General features: G+C 33.5%; 4 protein-coding genes across 4 annotated transcripts; 2 read left to right on the plus strand and 2 right to left on the minus strand.

The window, feature by feature from the left end:
* Positions 1-6,039: 6,039 nt before the first annotated feature.
* LOC112327352 (signal recognition particle 43 kDa protein, chloroplastic) lies at positions 6,040-7,043 on the plus strand (the record flags this gene model as incomplete). The annotated part of the gene is made up of 1 exon (XM_024600146.1): positions 6,040-7,043. A coding segment is annotated over one exon (846 nt), but the record flags the coding sequence as incomplete, so codon positions are not given.
* Positions 7,044-9,620: 2,577 nt separating this feature from the next.
* On the plus strand, positions 9,621-12,057 carry LOC7470430 (uncharacterized). Its single transcript, XM_024599066.2, has 3 exons — positions 9,621-10,341; positions 10,652-10,837; positions 11,551-12,057. Exons 1-3 carry the CDS (start codon positions 9,892-9,894, stop codon positions 11,836-11,838), a joined length of 924 nt encoding a protein of 307 aa, XP_024454834.2. The 5' UTR covers positions 9,621-9,891; the 3' UTR covers positions 11,839-12,057.
* A 718-nt stretch (positions 12,058-12,775) lies between these two features.
* Positions 12,776-17,445, minus strand: LOC7470431 (lysine histidine transporter-like 8). Its single transcript, XM_002306179.4, has 5 exons — positions 17,330-17,445; positions 16,691-16,830; positions 14,144-14,577; positions 13,639-13,770; positions 12,776-13,474 (listed from the first exon to the last, which is right to left on the minus strand). Exons 1-5 carry the CDS (start codon positions 17,443-17,445, stop codon positions 12,980-12,982), a joined length of 1,317 nt encoding a protein of 438 aa, XP_002306215.4. The 3' UTR covers positions 12,776-12,979.
* A 1,310-nt stretch (positions 17,446-18,755) lies between these two features.
* LOC18097924 (lysine histidine transporter-like 8) lies at positions 18,756-21,857 on the minus strand. Its single transcript, XM_006384537.3, has 5 exons — positions 20,771-21,857; positions 20,394-20,533; positions 19,879-20,312; positions 19,546-19,677; positions 18,756-19,381 (listed from the first exon to the last, which is right to left on the minus strand). Exons 1-5 carry the CDS (start codon positions 21,091-21,093, stop codon positions 18,887-18,889), a joined length of 1,524 nt encoding a protein of 507 aa, XP_006384599.3. The 5' UTR covers positions 21,094-21,857; the 3' UTR covers positions 18,756-18,886.
* Between the last annotated feature and the right edge of the window lie 1,660 nt (positions 21,858-23,517).

Consider the following 23,517-nt stretch of genomic DNA (forward strand, 5'->3'; position numbering starts at 1 on the left):
AAGAAAAATTAAGAAAGAATTTAGCGTTGCCGTGTCGGTTGACTCGGCTGGGTTATTGTGTTGCGTATAAATTAAGTGGGGTAGAGAAAACGGTGGCTGGCTCCACTTGAAAACTTCAAGTTCCTCCATATTTCATCACTCTACATCACATATTACAGCCAGTTTTTAATGGGTAAAGTTTATATTAATTCTTATAGATCTAGTAATTTTCCAATCAAGTCCCTAAAGTCTAGAACTCTCGATATTAAACTTATATTTTGGTTCTTGATTTTTTATATTTATAAGAAAAAAAATGTTTTTTTTTTTCAGATTTGATTCTTAATGACACAAAAAGTATATGAAAATGATAACAAATGACCCGTAAATTATTCAGTTAGTAGGAGCTAAATAGAAACCTTTCAAAACTATGGGGACTTATTAGAACTTGTTTTAATCTATATAATTAAGCCGAGATATAATTTTCATTTTGGTGATAAAAATACCCATAAAACAATATCAAGAGACAAGAATACCCTTGTTATGGTGTGGATTTACGAGATGAGTGATTGAACTAATTTTCTCATTTTAGGGTTTTCACATGCAAATGCTACGCTGGATGATGGCGCAACCCCCGTGATTGCAGACGCGACGCACGGAATCTCCATGTGGCCATTTAGTTCGACCTAACAGGCCACCACCTTTCAACCAACGGCTCGTGTTATGTCTCTTGTTGGACCCACATGAAATCGACGGCGGTGGATGAAATCAATTCTGAACTGGAAGAAATTTTACGCGGAAACCATTATTGAATTCTTGGGTATTCTAATTTCTTGCCTGGCGACAGCAAATGTTTTATAAAGTGTTTGACTAAATATGGTGGAAAATGAAGGCTATAATTTAAAGCTGTAAAATGATTGCATTTTTTATTGCTTCCTTTCACATTCTTTGTCACAAAGAAATGTATTATTTTATTTCATAAGGGAAATTTTTTTTTTTGTTTTAATGGGATAACTTTTGTAGTGTAGTGACTTAATTATGCCCATTAAACAATGCTAGTGTGGTGTTTTTTTATTTATTTATGTGTCCTCCTAAGTCAATTAAAAGGGTGTTTATATATATCCACGTTTCAGCCATTCTTTGATGAAATTTTTTAAAAAAATTGTTTTAAATTAATTTTTTATATTTTTTTATCATTTTAATGTTCTGATATTAAAAGTTAATTTAAATAAATATTATTTTAATATATTTTAAAATAAAAAATATTTTAAAAAACAATAACCAATTCAAATACCGAATATTCTAGTGAATCCCAATAGTTATTAGTTCCTCGTAATTTAATCTTTGACTGCTCAAATCCTTCAATGATAAAAACAAATTAGTGGATATATGGGTCCAAGAAGCTTTCTTGTCTCTATGATTATTCTTTCTGCATTGAGCCAAAGAAAGTAACACAAATCTTGTACTATCCCTCCCACAATTGAATTCGAAATTTAAATTCATAGATGCGAACCTTGTGCCCTTCTTCTTTTTTCCTCTCCGGGTAAAGTTAAAAAAGCATAATAACCAATTATGAGCATGCTTTATATCAACTTTTAAATTTAATTATTTTCCGTTTAGTTTTCTGAATATCTGAAGATCATTTTGGTATTCACAATTTTGCATTAAATTTTCTTGGAATACTACATTTCTTTGGAAATATAAATTCCAAAGGACGTCTTCTGTGTTTTGGGTTTTTTTTAAGAGTGTGGTTGTAATTATTTTTTAAAGTATTTTTTGTGTTGAAATGTATTAAAATAATATTTTTTTTATTTTAAAAAAATTATTTTTGAAATTAGCACATCAAAACGATTCAAAATACACTCAAAAATTAATTTTTAACTAAAAAATCAAATTTAAAAAAAAAACAGTTTGCACCGTTTTCGGGCAGTGCCAAAACACAAAGCAATGGCTTCTCTTATGTTTTCAAAACTATAAGTTTAAAATCTTTCACTGGCTCGGAAATTCTCTTTCTTCGGAGCCAAACGGACTATCCATTTGAAAAAAAAAAAAACAACAAAAAAAAAAGTCAAAGAGGACTCTATGGGCTTTTAACTTTTGTCACAAAAGCCAGATTTCTTTTCTAAGGCCAATCTGATGTGACCCAATAGGAAAACGGGCCTAGTGAATTTGGGTTGAGTCCAAGTCAGTGAGTCCCCGTGCTCATTATGGGTACGGCCGGGTTGTAATTTGAACTTTTGAAGACCAATTTATAGGGGCATTGATTTAAGAATAATTAAGGGAACTCGGAGAAATGTTTGCCGCATTACAGAAGATTAAATTTTAAAAAAAATCTTTAGTAAATTAACAATAGAATTATATTAAATTTGGTATTATTTACGTGATTTTAAAAACATATATAATTAAAAATATGTGTCTCATTTTAAGCATGGATGAGTATGAATGATCAATAGAGATTTTTTCAATAATTTTTTTAGAGTTTTCCTTCAATTTTTTCTATACGGAAAATCAAAACAAAATATTACTTTTATTATACTCAAATATTGAATTATTATAATTCATCTATTAATTTGTTCCCTGCTGAAATTATTAAGAAAGATATTTTCAAATTTGATTATCAAGATATTCTCCTCTTCATGTGCGAGGGAAAGTAAATCAATACTATTTTTTTTAATTAGGAAACGAAATCAATATTAAATGAGGTTCGAAATCCCTTACCATGGAGTGACTTCCACAGTTTCTTACAAGACCAGAATGTTATCTCAAGCACGAATTGTACCCTGCAAACAGGACTACGACAACAATATTACCTCAACATTGAACGTGTCTGTCTCTTCTGTCGACTCTTATGTTGAAGGACGGGCTTTGCAGGGGATTTAAGGAACTAAAACATGGATTGGTGAGCTTAATGTGACATTGGTGGTGGACTACGGTAATGCTAGGGTATCTAGGTTTCCTCGGTGGCCTCAACTCGTGGTGGTTGTGTGCGAGGATGTGGTGGTTCCGGTTTCGATGAGTGGTGATTCCGGGTACTTGATTGATGGGCCTGCGAGATGAAGTGGCAGTCATGCAGTCAGGGGTAATTAAATTTGTAAGGGTCCATAAATTCAAACTTTTTTTGGGTCTTGAATTTAGTTGCCTGCAGGCTGCAGTGTGTCGTTGTTGGTTGCCCTTTTCTTGAACTTAAACTACACGGACAAGACAAGACCAACGCTACCGAGGGAAATTGATCGGATTTCTCATATCATTTTTTGAAAAATAAAGCATCAATCGGCAAGGTTTAGCCATTCAATTCTTCTGAACGGCTCAAAGAGTGTCCTGTAAAATATGATAATTATTGTTTTTTAAAATATTTTTTATTTAAAAATATTTTTTTATTTTTAAAAAAATTTAAACAATCTAAAAATATATAAATATTAATTTTAAACAATAATATTCAAAATTTAGAGAAATATCACTCAAACGGCCCCGAAAACAAAAGTTATAAATCATGACCATATAAATGCACAATATTCCCGTCATGGTAAAGGTACCTAAATCAATATATTATTTTTTTTTTTTTTCTAATTCAGAGCTCTTTTCCTTAAGAAAACATCGCCAGGTTTTTTTTTCCAGTTTCAAAAGAAATATATTCAAATCAAAAAAATCAAAATTGATATATTAATAATGCTATTACCCCTTTACCTTTCCTGTCTGGAGCATCCTTCCCTGCCCATAGGAAGGAGGAAAATAAGAAAAGAATAAAAGGCGAGATGGCCAGATGGGATTTGTTCCCTGTATGCCCATAGCACCCCTGGGCCATAACCTGCTCTTAAAATAAACGACCCAATTTGCTGTCGAATTGGTTCATAGCCGCAAGAAATAAACTTTTTTTCCAAAAAATCACTTAGATTAAGGCTATGCTTGTTTTTTTTGGAAAGTGATTTCTGAAAATTATTTTTTAAATTTTTCTGTGTTTGTTTGCTATTAGAAAAGTTGGTTAACGAAAAACACTTTCCAGTCAAAGGAAAATACTTTCCAGTTAAAGGAAAATTTAGTTTGGTTTCTAGGAAAGTGTTTTCCTGAAAAATTTAGGCGGAAAACACTTTTCCGGAAATTGTGAAAAATTTAAAAATATCATATTATTTGCTGATTATATCAAATTTGATCCTAAAACTTTTGATTGTTATATATATATTGTTTTGAATATTTATTTTTTAATTTCATCTCTTAAAATTTAATTTTTATATTAACTTTGGTTCTCATTTTTATAATTGTTATTTGCTTTTCCCTTATCATTTTCTTATTGAAATTTTTTATCTATTAAATTTGATCCTTATTCTTTTGATTGTTACTTATTTTATTTGAAATAATTTATGAAATGTTAATTATTATTATTTTAATTTCTTCATCTTTCATTTTCATTTTATTTTTTAGATTTGATTTATATTATTTTGATTATTATTTATTTTATTTGAGATAATTTATAAAATTATATTTTTTTTCAATTTCATCTTCATTCAACTTTTTAATTTGTAAGATTTGTTTCTCATTATTTTAATAAACTTGAGAAAATAAAACATTAATAAGTTATTTTCCAGCTTATTTTCCATAACATAACCAAATACTGAAAAATATTTTTCAATTTATTTTTCATTACACTACCAAACATCAAAAAATAATTCATTTTTCTAAAATTCACTTTCTCAAAATTTATTTTTCAAAATAAAACTATTTTCCATCAAATAAACAAGGAATAAACAAATTCAACACCCTAGTTCCATCATTCCCATGCCCATAAAACAAAAACCAAGGAAATGGATGGGATTTCTTATCTTCTCTCTCCATATCTCCCTCTCAAGATTTCAGATTACAAGAGAACCCACCAACGACAATGTACTCACTTCTTTAAGTTAAAAAGAAAAGGAGATAAAAAAAACAAAGAGAGTGAAGGCAAAAACTCGCTCGGGAATTGACCCGGCGAAACCCGGTCGACCCGGAGGGTCGACCCGGGACCCGGTCCACCCGGTCAAACCCGGGTGAGACCCGGTCAATTTTTGGACCAAAAAAACAAAAACACAAACGTACCAGACAAATCAACCACCATTACCAGCTAAGATCTTGCTGCTAAGAACTTAAATTACTCTTCACTTCGAAGCTGAACTGAACCATTATCAGATACATACTTCCCATCTAATTCAGAGACGTCGCTTTCAAAGAAAGCTGAGTGGAGACTCCTGACACACTGCTCTGCTTCATCATCATTCACAATTAATGAGATATTAACCTGGTAAGTGAAGGCCAAAGGTGAGTTACTTGTCGTGACAATCAACAAATTACTAAGAAGCATCCGAGCCCCAGGAATAGTGAGCACCCCAAGATAAGGAGCCATCTGGATCCTTCTAAGGCATATAGCGTCCATGAAGGGTGCTCACAAAAGCCTATTCTCGGGTTCCGAAGCTGTAGAGTTCCATACATGGTACATACTGAAAATAAGGCATGCAGGGGAAACCATAATATAGGTGTGATACCTTTGAAGCACCCTGTGATATCATCTGAACGTTGATTCCTTTAATATGAAGAACATTGAAGACCTGCCATAACATATATCCGGTAAATGAACAAGAAATGAATGAGCAAATAATAGACAGATGAGCTTAAAATCCTTCACCACAACAGTCCCAACAGTGATGGAAAATATATTGGGAAAACAGTTGTTGCATAACACTATGCTTAAATATAATACTCAGGTCTCCCATTTGTTAATTTATGAATGGATTGTAAAGTGAGTTGGCTTGAAATTATATTTTTTTTTATAAATTGTGTCAGGTCTTAAAATGTCTTCATATATGGTTGGATGTTTTGTTTTAAATATTTTAGAATTTATATTTTGTTTGTGTTTTGGATATTGAATTAAATTTATGTTGTTGGTTTATAATTTAAATTTGGTTTATGTAAGTGTTGCATTATAACTAGTTATGTGCTTTTTTTATAGGTTTTTCTTTTTTTGGGTTGATCCGGGTCAACCCGGGTCAACTCATTTGACTCGTAACCCGATCACTTGACCGGATCGGGTTTCAAAACTATGGTCATACACCTTCGTGGGTCCCATCAGATTTCGTAGCTAAAAACGTGGTGGCAGAGTACGAGACACCATGGTGGACGGCAGCCAAGAAAGCCGACGAGTCGTCTTTTAGTCAGATTCTATCAGAGAATGAAGATGGACTCCGTGACGTCAATGCTGTGGACAGTGACGGACGAACAGCTTTGCTTTTTGTATCTGGGCTCGGCTCTGAGCCGTGTGTTAAGCTTTTAGCCGAAGCTGGAGCTGACTTGGATCATAGAGACAATAGTGGTGGCTTGACGGCTCTTCATATGGCAGCTGGGTATGTCAGGCCGGGTGTCGTCAAATTATTGGTTGACGTAGGTGCTGATCCTGAGGTGAAGGATGATAGAGGATTAACTCCCTTTGATTTGGCTAAGGAAATTTTAAGAGTGACCCCAAAAGGGAATCCAATGCAATTTGAAAGAAGATTGGGGTTAGAAAGTATAATAAGGATTTTAGAAGAGGAAATATTCGAGTACGCTGAGGTACAGGAAATATTGGAGAAAAGAGGGAAAGGGAGGGATATGGAGTATTTGGTAAAATGGAAGGATGGCGGTGCCAATGAATGGGTCAAAGCAAGGTTCATAGGGGAGGATTTGGTGAGGGATTTTGAGGCAGGGTTAGAGTATGCCGTGGCAGAGGGGGTGATGGGTAAGAGACTGGGTGATGAGGGGAAGAATGAGTATCTTGTGAAATGGACGGATATTGATGAGGCCACGTGGGAGCCTGAGGAGAATGTTGATCCTGATCTGATTAAAGAGTTTGAGGAGGGACAGATTAATGTAGAGGTTCCATCAAGTAGTGATGGGTGCCCAGGTGAGTAATTGTGGGCAATGAATGATATGGGAAAATTTCAAGACAAGTCCAACAATTCGACAAAAATCCTTTCTTCGAAAAAGAGTTGAAAATTAGGAGGAAACCATGATTGTGTGAATTTTTTTTGTTTTGGATTGATTTCAATAACTGATATTGCTTTTATTTATTTGATTGATTTTATTTTTTTTATTAATATATATATATATATATATATATATATATATATATATATATATATATATATATATATTCATTTTCCACAGTTCCTTTAGCTTTTATCATGTGCTTGTTTAATCAAATAGAGATAAAAATAAAATAAAATTGAGAAGCATATAAACGATTTGTAGTTTTGTTAACTGGAACTAATTTCACTTAAATTATTGACTTTTTATTTAATTTTAGCAATTTGGAATTGGATTCAACACTCACTGATGAATTTATAATAAATAAAATTAAAATATTTATAGCTTTCACAAAACAAAAAGAAGTGTTTTTTTTTTAGCATAATTGTTCACCTTCTCAAATAACACTATAAATTACAGAAGTGTTTTTTTTAATTTTTAGTTCGATAGGCCAACTTTTATTTTATGCAATTTATCTTTTTTTAACCCAAATTAACATCTAAATGCATATTTTTTTTAAGAGAAAGAATTGAATTGAAAGAAAGGGGATTGGAGTGGAAAAAATGGGTAGAATAGATAACAAATTTGAAAGTTGTTATAAAACCTCATTTTAGCCCCCATGGTTTTTAGTTATTAGGTAACTGATCCCTTTAATTTAAAAAAAATTAATTTTGATACCAAACTTCATTTTCTTATTTCTCAGTCATTTTTTACTGGGGAGAAAGAGAGGTGGTCGCTAGTGTAGAGAGAAAAAGTGGACGTTGATGATGATTATAGCCACCTAAACGGTTGATTTTTATTTCAAATGGTTCCGTATGACGAGGAGACTTGAAATGAAGCGTTTTTTTTTACCTTGAAAATGTCTAAAAATCATATCTCAACTTGGGAAGATTTTGGATTTTGTGTGGTTTTGTTTTTGCTTTTTTGAAGGCCATGAATTGGTTTAATAAGGTTCTTAGGATGTTTTCAAGGTGTTTTTGGTTCAAAATGGGTTGAAAATGAGTTTGTTTGTAAGAAAAAAAAAATCTAGATCCCTATTTTTACGGCCATCATAATGGTCGGATTCTAGGAATTCCCAAACAATGCGTCGTTTTTCGATGTAGGTGACACTTCTTCTTTTTAAATGATTGAGGCAGATGACATGTTGTTCACCTCATTAACTTTTTTTTTTTAAATAAAAGCTTGCGAGCTTGGGCCTGACTTAGCAGGCTCACCCGTGGGGCATTTCTTGATGGTTCAGGTGCTAGGTCTGGCTTAATTCTTTATATATATATATATATATATATATATATATATATATATATATATATATATATAATTTTAAATGTTATTTTTAATTAATTCCTTCTTTTCTATGTATTTTTGAAAATAATTATTCTATTTGTGTTTTAATTAATAACCCTCTTGTTTGATTTTTTTCCATTTATTTAGCCTTTTTTATATTATGATTATTTTTTAATAATATTAAGAGTGTTTAATTTTTAAAAAAGAACTAAAACAAATCAATAAAAAATATCTAATTATTTTCAGAATTCCTATATTTTTATTTAATGACTAAAGAGCCATTCAATACTAATATTACAACTTTGCAATAAATGAAAAAAAGAACAAAAACTTGGTATTTCATTTGACACCTTGTCTTCAGTACAAAACAAACCTTAATTTTGTAATTCTCATTAACATAAATGGCATAAAACTGAAGAATGTTCTTATGCCAATAAAAAATTAGTTCCAAAATTGTCGAGTAAGAATGAACCTCTCTTACTTCATCTACTACATTTAGAGCCGTGTTGGGTGCGGTAATCTAACTTCTTACAATATGAAACAATGGCTTCTTCAAAGGGAAACATATAAACAGATGAAAGAGAGAGTTACTTACACTACAACGAACAATGAAAATGTGAAGTGAAAGACAAAAAAGATTCTAACCTTGATGAAGAGATCGGAGGAACAAAGACCTGAGAGACTTTGAGTTCGGATCCAGTTTAAGTTTTTGTTTTTAAAGTGATCTTTAGTAAAATGACATGGCACTCAATGAGAGAATCTCATTATTTCAAGATAAACCCATAAATTATTTGGCCAAAATCTGATGATTTTAGGTTCAATTTTGGTTTAGAAGGAAAAAAAGTTTTTTTTTTTTTTACCAAGAAAAAGAAGATATATATGGAAGATTGATTTGTCATTTTTTATCATTTCGTATCTAATATATATGATGTTAATTTGATTATTTTGTTATATTAATTTTTTTTGTTGATTAATAATGTAAATGATAATTTTTCTAATATGAAACAATATGCTAAATGTAATTTTTCTGTATTCATTTCACATAGTTTCGTTGCTCTCGAACCACTTAGATTTTGATTCAATTTTTAGTTTTATCATTATCAAAAAATTAATTACGAGAGAAGAAATCATAATCTTACGATCTCCTGATCAATAACCTTAACATGCCTAGATTTACTCAGAACCATCAAAACTTCTATACTCTTCATGGGCTTACACCCATCAAACTTACGTTCTCCCGAGGATATAAAAGTGCTCGAAGGGATCACGGAGCAATCCATTAGGCTTTAAGGATTAGATCCAGGCGAGCATTAGCTCAAATTCATTAGCGTAGGCCCTATACGAGGGCGGGACCCATCTAACTTGGCAGCAGATTTTATTACACTTTCCATGTTTACTCCCTCGTGATTCAAACATCAAAACCCCTGGTAAATCCTTCTCGCTGTGTCAGGTTTGTTTGTTTGGTATTACCTGTCCATTCCTTTCTTGGCATCCTATCATAATTACCTTCCCTCTCCTATACCAAACCCCACAAACCCTAACAAACAACACATCTATCTCCTTAATTCTCATTTATCTCCCTCGAAGCAGTTTTCAAGGTTGGAAAAGATGCACGCCAAGACGGACTCGGATGGAACCAGTCTTGACAACTCATGGCTACCAAGGTCACCAAGAAGGCCGTTATACTACGTTCAAAGTCCATCAAACCATGACGCGGAGAAAATGTCTTATGGGTCAAGCCCGACCGTGTCACCAGCACACCTTTACTACCACAGTTCACCAATTCACCATTCTCGCGAGTCTTCTGCGTCAATATTCTCCAATTCACTCAAGATCCCAAGAAGTTTATCTGCTTGGAAACATATAAGGATTGGCAACCAAGATGGTGCTGTTCATGATGGTGCTGAGGGTGATAAGGATGGTGATGATTGGGGGAGCGGTGCACGTAATGTGAGACTGTATTTCATTGGGTTCTTGTTCTTTGTTCTGCTGTTCACTGTCTTTTGTTTGATCTTGTGGGGTGCAAGCAAGGCTTACGAGCCTGAAATTTCAGTCAAGGTAAGTTTATTTTCTTCTAAATATTTACCGAGTTGACTCGGTGGCTCTCTGCCGTGTCAAATAACGAGTCAGTTTCTGTATGTCCTGTGGGGGAAATGGAATAGTTGGTGATGATGGGCACATGGGTACTATAAATGTGGATTAGGATCAGACTGTTGTTTTTAGGTTTGCGTAATCCCTTATTTTTAGCCTTTAATCATGTCAGTAATTCATTTGATTTTGTTTAAAAATAATTAAAGTAATTCATGTTTAGGAATAAAAAATAAAAAGTGATCAGAAAGGTGTTTTTTTGTGCGTTCTTTTTAAGCAGAGCATGGTGTTCGAGAATTTTTATGTTCAGGCAGGGAATGATCAATCGGGAGTGCCAACAGATATGCTGTCCTTGAATTCTACGGTCAAGATTCATTACAAAAACCCCGCTACCTTTTTTGCCGTCCATGTCACCTCTACCCCTCTCGAGATTCACTATTTCCAGCTGAAACTTGCCTCTGGACAGGTAAACTCTGTAGTGCTCGCATCTCTCCAAAACCTGCTTTATCCTTGATTTTCAATAATAGCTAATGGAGGAAGGATAGGATGGTCATTGTGGGTGGCAGTGGGAGGTTCAAGATTTTGTTTGGTAGTAGGACTTCAAGCTTTACAGGGCTGTTCTGAGGAAGGACTTCCGGATCATGGAAGGATTGTTGGAAGGCTATTGGCTACAAATCTGGAGTGCCTGTAAAAGACTGCAAGGACAGCCTCTCTTTATTCGGAGATGTGGTGGAACCCAATGACTTGAGTCGGATGGATCTGGTTTCTTTGTTTTCTTTTTCTTGGCTGTTTTGTCAATTTTTATCTGCATTGAGCTGTGGGCCTTGGAAAGAAAAATCTCTATATCTGAAAAGTCTGTCCCACTTGCTGGACTCGTATGGGATTCTAAAGTGTCTCTGTGTGTCCCAGAATGTTTGTTCGACTGGGAGAGTAAATTATGTCATTGCAACTCGAGGAGACAATGCCTTCGAGATTCATTTACATATCGATTCATGCATGTGGACCTTCATATTTCATAAAACAACCAACCAAATTATTCGATTTTGTAATCTGTGAAGCATGCAACGATCGAGTTCTGTGAAGATTTAGATGTGAAAAATGGTGTCCAAATGCTGTGTGATTTTCTTTTTTCAGCTTATTGTTTGGGTATAATTAATTTGTTGTGGATTGGTAAAATAGATGAAGAAGTTTTCTCAATCGAGGAAGAGCAAGAGGACGGTGGCAACGGTGGTGCATGGTTCCCAAGTTCCCCTATATGGAGGGCTGCCGCTTCTCTCTAATGCTAGAGCGCATGGTAACAAAGTTGCACTGCCTCTGAACCTGACATTTGTCTTGAGGTCCAGGGCCTTCATTTTGGGAAGATTGGTGAAGTCAAAGTTTCATAAGCGTGTTAGATGCACTGTTGCTCTTACTGGCCAGAAACTCGGCAAGCCCCACAGGTTGACAAATGCATGTGTTTATCACTGAATGATGCACAGCTACATCACTGAATGATGCACAGCTACAGGGGGCATATGTTCGGTTCATTCTTTTGCCATCCACAGTGTTGCTATCTTCTTCATTTCATTTCATTTGGTCTTGAAGAACGGAGAGATGTATGCAATGTAAATTTCAGTACCACATTGTTACAAATGTTTAGAACATAAAATTGGAGCTAATCCTTTAAGGGGTTTAGATGGTTTTGCAGTGTGCCGTCTCCTCCTTTTTTTTTTTTTTTTTTTAAACGTAGGTGTCCTCTTCTTTAAACGTTGGTGGTTGATTGGGAACCAAATTGGGCTTGCTGTTCACTTATTGGGATTTGATCATAAGCTGATAATACCTTTGCCTGGTCCAACAAGTGGTATTGGAGATGACGGTTTGTTTTTCACATGTTTAGATGGCATTGTTAGCTTTTTATAATTCCCTTAATGAGATATTATGGAGTGACTTTTAACCTGTTTTTTTTTAAATTATTTTTTTAAATTATTTTGGATTGTATTGATTTGTTAATGTTAAAAATAAATTTTTAAAAATAAATTTTTAAAAATAAAAAAATTATTATTTTGGTATTTTTCCGAACAAAAAATACTTTAAAAAGAAATCGTTATCACACTTCCAAACACCCTTTTAGTATGTTTGGTATTGTTGTAGTTTTTGCGGTTATATTTTAGTTGTAGTGTTAAAAAAGCAAATTTAAAAATTATGTATTTGGTTAAAATTGTTAAGAGATGAATTTTTTCATGTAAAATAAATAAAAAAACATTTTTTATAAATAAAAACATGTTATTTTAGTTTTTTTTTAACAAAATCAAGATTTAAAAAACAGGGTCATTGCAAAGAAAAAATTTATTTTACTAGCCAAACTGTTTTTTCTTAGCAGCAAGATAAAAAAACAGAATTTATCTTAGTGCTAAATAATCTTTTAGCCAAATAAAATCTACCACCATGAAAGTAAACTTTGGAATGCGATCGATGATGAATTTGGCATCGTTACTTTCAGATTCAGTGAATAGGTGAATGAGTTATTAACAATTTATATGAACCGATGTCAACGAGTCCATAATTGATCTTTTACGTGTATTAATATGCTGTAAAAACTTGGAGCATTTTGCTCTGTAATTATCAGTTGTCATAGGGGTTTGAAGAAGCTGGCATGTAGGCCTTTGATAGCCAAATTCCATGCTGCGGCAACTACCAATAGAACACTTAGAACAATGCCTAAGCATCCAAGTCCTAGATTAAGACACCACAAGGCATCGTGACCTTTTTGATGGGGTTTCTTAATCAAGATCCACATGAAACATGGATAAGCCAGTGTTAAGGGTAAGGTGATCCCTCCAACTAAAGGAGCTAGGCTTGGCAGAAAAGGAAGAGCCACAGCTATGAAGAAGGCCAATCCTCCGAAGAAGAGCCGAAAACCAATGCGAACCCACCATGGGCATCGCCTGTTCTTCATGCTAATGTACCTAAATTCCAGGTTGTCGAAAACTGGCATGGCGTAGATTTGGAATGAACTAAGGCAGTTAATCACTACTAGCAAGTATACAAGGCCCTTCGCAAATCTTGATGTGTCGTGTCCATGGAACTGCATAAATGCAGTCAACATCCCTCCATTCGAAGGTATCTGCCAAAGCGGTAGCAAATAATTAGCACATGCAAAAGATTCCCCATGATGCTGAGATTAAAATAGCAAAATTAAATGCTATTAATCACTGTGCTAAACTTTCAACACTCATCAGGTTTATGGAGGCAACACACTTGTTGTACAATCGAAAATTGTGTTTTTACCTTGTTTCCATAAGCCCAAAATCCAGCTATTGCTAGAGGAAACTGACACATGGCTATTATGATGTACGAGACACTCACCCCTCTCCACATCGTCCTTTTGGATGGATTTGTTAAGCTTGAAGGCAATGTTCCCTGCAACATCAAACATTGAATTCTCTATCTTAACGCGGAAGCCGAGAAATATATATTTATTGATGAGCTTTGCCGAGCCCAGACAAGAATAGGCCATGGCATTGTTTTAGTACATTTCGTTAGGGTTTCTATAGAAGTATATGCCTGTAATTTAAGTTGCCCGACAATAACAATAATCAGATTGAACTACGAGTTTTTCTAGAATTAAACTCGAGATATCTTAATGGGAAAGACCACGCTAATCTCAACTTAACTATGGCTCCTTGGAGATTGAACACGAACTTACACTCGTTATAAAAATTAATGATTTCCGTATAATTATCAGTGTGAGCTAATGATAATTTTCATAAATGCAGCAATTTCTCGTTCATACCTGAATCTCAAGCACAAGATTATGACCCCTGAAAGCAAGCACAATTATACCAATTGCATTCAAGACATCAAACATTCCAGCCATGGTAGATCCCCCCTTGCGTGAGTCATAAGACACGCCACTGGGCCTGTCCTTGGAAATGGGCAGTGCCCAAATCAGAGTACAATACCCAATGGCACTCATGGCACCAACTAGTGAGAACCCAGCAATGGAATTCAAGTTAGGTCGCTGAGCCAATGCTATAGCCATGCAAGTGAAGACCAGGAACCACTCTGCCCCGGTCAAAGACTTGGCATCGCATGTAGCCCCACCTTCACACATTAGCTTGAAGAGCAGCTCCATAACTCCAGCTCCTTTTATAATCAGCATGATACATGTGCTCCCTGAGAGGTACATTACCGGAAATATTGCTAGCAACTTTCCAAGCTTTGGACCTGTTCACACACGATTTAAGATTTATATCTATACACTACAACAAAAGGGACTTGCGGCAGCGATAACAGAGGGGCAGCTTTAAAACCAGCGATATATTTCAATTGTTTTTAAGAATTTAGCGGCACTTTTATAACCATACATTTAAAATGTTGAATTTTTATGGTGTTGAAGCTATAATTTTTATAATTATTCGATATTTACAACACAGGATTGAAGTTTCTCGATTAATATTGAGGTATTAGAGTTTAGAGGTTTTGATAACATGTTAAAACCTTATGATTTTGAATTCTCAACTTCTTAGGCCTAGCTTTTTCCTTTCTAGCACTGGGTCCCTTCACATCAAAAGGGCTAATCAGTCAGCTAACTCTATGTTTATATTTTAGTCTGTTTTTTTTTTTCCCACTATTTTCTATATATATGTTACGATTATGACTCAAATAATAAATATATGAAGATTTCAAAAAGACAACTGTTTCATATTATAGAGGCATTTTAGAGAGGGAATTTAAAATGCGTCTCTATTTTTAAGTTTATAGGCAATACTTGACGTGAGTCGACGCTACGACGTGGGTTTGTATTATTATTTTTATATAAAAAATATATTTAAATACTGCATACATGTTTTTTTTTAAAATAAAAATATAAAACTCTGGTTATAGCCTTGATTGGTTACATAAGTTGGTTTTTTTTTCAATTAGATGATAAAAAAATCAAAATTTTAAAAAATAATCACAATAAGTTGAGAAAAAAACATTTCTCAAAAGGAAAGAAAAGATATAGTTTATTTTTCAGCCAATTAAATATGGAAGGATGAAATTGGATAAAAAAAACGGCCCAAGTCAATCCGAGTTAGGATGATAAACATGTAACTTGGGTAATAATATGCGAGTCAACCCATCAAACCCGTTACTTAGGTCATGAAATCGGAATAAACCAATATAAAAGAAATAAAAAAACTACAAATCCAATTTTAAAAAAATCTAAATGTCAAACGATAAAATCAAAAAAGAAAATAAGTAGAAAAAAATATCAACTTGCATTAAATTTTTAAACACGTGACTTATGTGATTAGACTGAAAGCACCATACATGAAAAAACTGTAAAGTGAAATCCCTAACAAATCAAACGTTCAATGATGAAATTGAAAAAAAATCAATTATACAAAAGGATCCAAAACAAAAAATAAAAATTAACAAAATGAAGATAAAAATAAAAAAATAAATTAGAGGGTAACACATATTTTTTATTAAAGGGTAAAACTGAAAACAAAAACAACTTTAACAAAAGGAAAAAAAAAAGAATGAGGATCAAATTAAAAAAAAAATATACCATAGATTTGAATTCAAGGATGAAATTGAGAAATAAAAAAATATATACAAAAAGGTCAAGAAATAAATATTAAAAATCAAAAGAATAAGAATTGAAGTTGCAATAACAATAAAACAAAGGACAACTCTTAATTTTTCAGGGGGGAGAAAAAAGAAAAGAAAAAAAACTGTGTTAGCGACAAACTCCCTCATCATTGCTGACACGTGCTAACTAAACTAGAAGAAGATGCGGTGGCGATTTCATGGACATGATGGAAGAGCTTTTTTCACCTACGAAAAGTTTCTAAATTTTTGCTTCCATGTATAAAATTATCATTTTACTGCATTTTAAAAAGTAAAAAAAAAAAAAAAAACTCTTGTATGTTAGTTTTAAATTTTATCTTCAAAGAAAATATACTCATTTCATTGTACTTAAAAATTTTAAAAAGATAAATTTACTCCCAATGAATCTTTTAAAGACTAATGTTGGTTGTCCAAAAATATAGAATTATCCCAACTCCCAAGCCATGGTTTTTTTTGGAAGGATAAAAAAATAATTACACTTATGTATTGAATAGTAAAATATGTGCAGTTGTACAATGAAAATCCACTTTAGCTTTATATATATATATATATATATATATATATATATATATATATATATATATATATTGAGCCAGATTCTAGCAACATTTCTATTTTTATTTGTTGCCTAACAATATTAACATAAAGTTAAAAAAAGAAAAAAAAGAGAGTAATACTATCTAGGTAGAATTTGGTCCCTTTGGGTGGAAATGGAACTAACCAAAGGCGGCTATAGCAAGCTGTAAATATCTGCTGTAGCGAGTTCTAATTCCAGGAATTGGTTCGTGCAGTTGAACAAGAGTCCATATGGTGTAGAGCTGCCATGTAAATGCTAGGGACAAGCTTATTGCCCCCCATACCCTGCAACCATTGAAATTGAATCGGATTGGAGTTGGCACCCTTTTATATATATATATATATATATATCTTTATCGAATAATTTATTTTTAAAAATTGGACTAAAATATGCTTAATCTATGAGCACAACATGACCAAATGAAACCCAAACATATCAAATATCGATTAAAAAACAAATCGATGGCCATAGTTTGCTTGCCTTTAATTAATAAGAAATGGAAGTGACACGAAAAGAAATTTAGAAACACTTCGTTTTTAAAACCAATTTAAATTTCAAACACACTGTATTGCGAATAAACTACAAAAGCTACAGCCTTCCGATGATTTTTGGAAGCCGAAAAACATCTTTTAGAAGGTTTTCTTTCCCATTACGGAACGATTTTTGTTGTTGTGGAAGAAGCAAACACATTTTATATATAATCAGACAAGTCTGAGAAATGGTCTCATCCAAAGGATTATCAACAATCCTATTATAGAGTACATATAAGATGCTGTCACTCACCATCCGAGAGTGGCGAAAGCTACTGGAAGTAGAAGGGCCTGGATTCCGATTCCTGAAGATAACAAATGGAACACTGCAGTAGCGACATTGCCATTTCTCGATTCTGTAAGAGGCATTTAATTACTTGGCTTGGTGTTGTGCAAGAGTCCTGTGATATCACTTGCTCAAGTTCTTGAGGCTGGTGAGAAAGATATAGCAAAAAACAAAAAGCCTACAAAGGCCTTAATTGGAAGTGGTAGATAAGAGGTTTATATATATCACTAAGCTCAGGAGGTCAGCATGAGAAATCATCACGTCTGACACCAGCAATGACATCCTAATATTCCTTAATTTCCTTAATTTTATAAATTTGAATTAACACTGATCTTCTCATGCTCCACATCTGGTAGTGGTGTCACTGAAGAAAAAGCAAAACCTAATTTGGCTTTCGACAATCATAAATTAATGCATTAAATGGAAAAAAGATTAATTTCTCCACGAAAATCTCGTTTTATAATGTCAAGGTGTCCGAGTATTTTACTTGATTTGTTTTCGGGCGAATTTCTCTACTCTAGTTTTTTATTATAAAAAACGTTTGAATTCTAATTTTTTTTAAATAATAGAGATATTATATCAATTAAGCTACAACTTATTGACAATTTTTCCCTATACTTGAATCAATGATTTTAAATACAATCCAAATACAAAATCTTTCACTCTAGAATAAAAAGTAATAAAAAGTATAATATTTTTAGTATCATTGTCCAAGCCATAAAAAAACAATACACAAGATTATAAGTCATACTTGATATCATTCTCCTCGTTGTCCGTTTTGAAATATTAGTGGAGAGTGTTTTTAAAATTATTTTTTTATTTAAAAATATATTAAAATATTATTTTTAAATTTTTATATTAACATATCAAAATAATTAAAAAATAATAAAATATTATCGATTTAATATTTTTTCTAGATAATTAAATACATTTTTAAAACACGCCTAGATACAGTTGTAACCGCAATACCTCTCTTTTTATCTCAAGCTTAAAAGTTGTTAAACTTGGCTTTGGGGTAACCTCTTTGTGAGGTTAATTTGGCTTAATTAATTTGTCCACAACAAATCATTTTAAACTTTTTTTAAAAAAAATTATTTGAAGTCATGTCTCATTTATCCAAGTAAACCGTGCTTGAGTCAAAAGTTTACCAGTCAAGTTGTAATTTTAATAACTAGTAAATGTAGAGAAACCGAAGATATACGCATAAGAAATACTCTGATCCACGACCCATTAGATCAGGGAACAAGGAATCAGAACCCAAAGATCTGTAGAACAAGGTCATTGAAGCCAGCAATAATATTTTTTAAATATGAAACGAATTGATTAACAACGTTGACACGAGGATAATGAAAATTATCAAATGATAGATTGGCAAGTGAAACCATCTTCAAAATAGAGAAGATGTTGATATAAGTTTTTATAATTAGAGAATTCAAAGTTGAAATTTTATACATAATTTGGTATATTAAGTGAATTAACATATACAAAAAATTGTAGCATTTTTCCTACACTCATGATCAACTATCATTCGGGGTGGAAGAAGTTGGCATGTAGGCCTTTGGTAGCCAAATTCCAAACTGCTGCAACGACCAATAGAACACTCAGAACCATGCCTAAGCATCCAAGTCCTAGATTAAGACACCACATGACACCATGGCCCTTTTGATGGGGTTTCTTGATCGAAATCCACATGAAACATGGATAAGCCAGTGTAAGGGGTAACGCGATTCCTCCGATTAAAGCAGCCAGGCTAGGTAAAAATGGAAAAGCCACAGCTATAAAGAAGGCCAATCCTCCGAAAAAAAGCCGAAACCCGGTGCGAACCCACCACGAGCATCGCTTGTTCTTCATGCAAGTGTACCTGAATTCCAGGTTGTCGAAAACTGGCATGGCGTAGATTTGGAATGAACTAAGGCAGTTAATCACTACTAGCAAGTATACAAGGCCCTTCGCAAATTTTGATGTGTCGTGTCCATGCAACTGCATAAATGCAGTCAACATCCCTCCATTCGAGGGTATCTGCCAAAGCAGTAGCAAATAATTAGCATATGCAAGAGATTGACCGTGATGCTGAAATTAAAAGTAGTTGAATGATATGTCATCACTCATTATGCTACAGTTTTCAGGTTTATGGGATGCAATAAATTGACTGTAGAACAGAGAACATAAAGCTGTGCTTTTACCTTGTTTCCATAAGTCCAAAATCCAGCAATTGCAATAGGAAACAAGCAAATGGCTATTATTATGTATGAGAGAGTCACTCCTCTCCACATTAGCTTTTTGGATGGACATTTTGAACTTGAAGGCAGGGTGCCCTGCATCAAACATCACATTCTCTTTAATCTTTTATATATATAGAAGCTAAGAAAGGTACAGATATTACTAAGAAAGCTAAGCAGGACATGTCATATAATTTAATATATTTTTTCTGGGCCTTCAATTTTTATATATATTACTAATCTAAGTAGCCTAAAAAGTAAAAATTAGTAATAAATTGATCATTAGAGTATTCTTGCCTGGATTTCAAGCACAAGATTGTGACCCCTGAAAGCAAGCACAATCATCCCAATTGCATTCAAGACATCAAACATTTCAGACATGCCGGATTCCTCCTTCTGTGAATTATAAGATACACCACTAGGCCTGCCCTTAGAGATGGGCAGTGCCCAGATCAGAGTACAATAGGCAATGGCAGTGACTGCACCGATAAGGGAGAACCCAGCAATGGAATTCAAGTTAGGCCGTTGAGCCAATGCTATAGCCATGCAAGTGAAGACCAAAAACCACCCTGCCCCTGCCAATGGACTGTCTTCAATTGTAGCCTCACCTCGAAACATCATTTTGAAGAAAAGCTCCATAGTTCCAGCTCCTCTGATAATCAGCAACACACATGAGCCCCCGGATAAATACATTACTGGAAATATAGCCAGCAACTTCCCAAGTTTTGGACCTGTCCACAGACACAATAACATAAGTTACCTGGAAAAAAGCAAGAAAATCTACCTAGAAATTTGAAATTTTTGGTGCTAACCAAAGGCGGCTATTGCAAGTTGGAGATATCTGCTGTAGCGAGTTCCAATTCCAGGTACTGATTCATGAAGTTGGACAAGAACCCATATGGTATAGAGTTGCCAGGTAAATGCTAGCGACAAGCATATGATTCCCCATGCCCTGCAACCATTGGAGAATTTACCATGACTCAGCAAGCCATCATTAATTTAATATTTCCCTTTTCTGTATTGCCCAGTTGGCTATAGCTCAACCATTTAAAATTGCTAGCTTATGCTGTTTCTTTTTCTACACTATTTTTACCAAGCAAGACATTAAAAATTATGTAAGAGATAGCTTTTTGATGCATGCGTCGGAGAATCTGTCAAGAGAGAAAAAAAATGTTCTTGCTTGACTTACCATCCAAGAATGGAAAATGCCACAGGAAGTAGAAGGGCTTGAATCCCAATTCCTGAAGAAAGTAAATGAAACACGGAAGTAACAGTATTGCCATTTCTTGATTCTGTAATAGGAAGCCAAGCTTCTTGTGGGTTGACCTCAGACAGGTAGCCTGAACTATCTGAGGAATCATAAACCCCCATGCTTGTACTCGTAGCAGCACTCTGCATTTCTCGCATGGAACTTGCTGCAACACTGATGACATGAAGAGATAATTCAGGGCCGGTGGCTGAACTGGGTAGGTTGTGGAAAGGTAATTGTTCAACATTGCCAATTTCTCCCATGCCTTTTCTTTTTTTTGCTTTTGCTTGATAATTTTCTACAACCTCACAGTTCTCGTGGGAACAATTTGTGAAAGCAACTACAGCTGAGAAGGCGTGACAGCGGCAACCTTTAGCTAGCGAATATGGGAATGCCGTGTGTTGATATAGAAGACGCAACGCATGATTAAACTATATACGACGTCAAAAGGATACAGCATGAGTTGACATCACAAAATGACGTCCTGTTTTTTTACCCATAATTAAACTAGTGGCAATCACCAGCTAAGTGGAGTATAATCTGATAGATTTTCCAAAACAAATCGAACATTCCAAATCATGTTAAAAAAACTGGATGGATTGTCATGTAATTATTTCGGAGTTGATTTAATTAAACTTTGATGACTCGGTAGGTTATTTTATGATTTATTTGACTCCATCAGAATAAAATTTTATCAATAATTTTTTTTTTAATAAAGTGATATGATTGTTTTTTTTTCTAAAAAAAAATTTGTAAAACAACATTCAATTCAAAAACCTAAAACCTTGTCCAAAACTCACCTACCCAAGACAAAACACGGGTCTTCAACCGATCTTGTAACTATTGCATACTTTTCTTTAGGTGCGTGAATGGGAAAGACAAGTGGAAAAAGAAAGAAAAAAAGAAAAACTCGTTTGAGAGGGATCATGAGAACAGGAGGTCCGAAGAGCCAGCGTGGTTCTTTCAAAGAAATTTCTTGTATCCCATCTTCCTCCCCATCTACGATCTAACTCGTTGGAATTCCTGTCCAAAGAGGAAAAAACATAAAAATAAATAAAAAAGAGTTGCCGTTAATGGGCAAAACTTGTATGCTCTTATCATTTAAAGGTAAATTTCATTCTGAATTCAACCACCAGAATCCAGATACACCCACCTTTTGGATAGAACAATAATGATTAAAAAATAATAATAATGATGATGATGATGATTTGACCCACCATTGATGGGTTGTGGCATTTATTTCGTGCTGTCAAAGCGTGGGGCGTTTTTTTTCTTTTATCGAAGTGGGTGAGGAGGGGCCTCAAATCTCAAATCTCAAATCTCGAGAACCTAGAGGAAGGCAGGGCAATGAAACATGGGGACATGTTTCACCATTGAAGTCCTAGCCGTCTGTTAAAGGGGTTGGTTATCTGTCTTTCGATTTGAGACTTTTCAAATAAATGCTTTCGCTGGAGTGTGGATCACGTGTTTAAAATTAGAATGAAAGAAAATTTAGTTGTTATGATTATTATTCTCAAATTTTAATGAGCTAAATTTGATCATTAAAAATAACTTTATACGGGATCCATTTAAAAATATTATTATTATTCTTTTTATTTCAAAAATATTCTCTTGCTTTTTGTTTTTAATTGTCTCAAAATAATTGTTTGTTCAAAACATTAAGTTATTATATTATTTTCTTTAGCTTTAAAAAAAGTCTAGGTGTTGCAAATATTTTTTTCCAGTAAAAAAAAATTAAACCATGTGAGAATTGATTTGATATGACTCAGTCTTCTTGACGGGTCTACAGGCAACCCAGATGACTGATGAAAAATAGTTTAACTCAAAATAAATATTTAAGATAAGATTTTTTTTTATAAATATTGAGATGACAACATATTGGATCAGGTCAACCCGAATTGAAAGATGAAATTATAAAGCCCAATTTCCAATCACCTAGTGTTGAAAAATGAAATTGAATCAATTAAAAAAATGACTTAAGCTAACCATGATTAACTTGCCAAACTCATAACTCAAGTTATGAAACGAGGATAACCTCATAGAAAACAAACAAAAATAAATTATAAATCATAATTTCTAACAAATCAAATATCGAATGATGAAATTGAGAAAAAAAATTCAATTAAAAAAAAACTCGAGTCAATTAAGTTAACTCATCAAACTTGCAGCCCGGGTCATAAGTTTGGGATAACATTATTAAAATTAAATTGAAAAACATTATGAAAATTCAATCTCCAATACAAGTAACATTGAAGAATAAAATAAAAATATAAAATATAAAAAGAAATAAACAAAACATTATTCTAGTAAATAATATTATATGAGAAGGGGTATAATAAGTTCCTCTCTTTTTTTTGTTAATGTGTACATAAAGAAGGTTAAAAATAGCATGATCATTAAAAAAATCTTATAAAGATGCACGATGTTTTTTTTCCACGAGGTAACAAGTTTTCAAAGCAATTGGATTTCTTTAAATTTCAAGTATCATGCGTTTAACAAAAAAAGAAGAAAGTGGTAGGAGAGAGATGCAAACTTTATCTACAAGACTCACACAACAAAGCCCTTTCCCTGCGAAAACTAGGATGAGAATTTAACCTGAAATCGATAGATACCAACTCAACTCAACTGACATGAATTGATAGAAAATTTGAAGTTCCGATCGAGTTTCGAGTAAAATCTGAAGGTAA

This window comes from Populus trichocarpa, chromosome 4, assembly GCF_000002775.5.
Source record: "Populus trichocarpa isolate Nisqually-1 chromosome 4, P.trichocarpa_v4.1, whole genome shotgun sequence".
NCBI lineage: Eukaryota > Viridiplantae > Streptophyta > Magnoliopsida > Malpighiales > Salicaceae > Populus > Populus trichocarpa.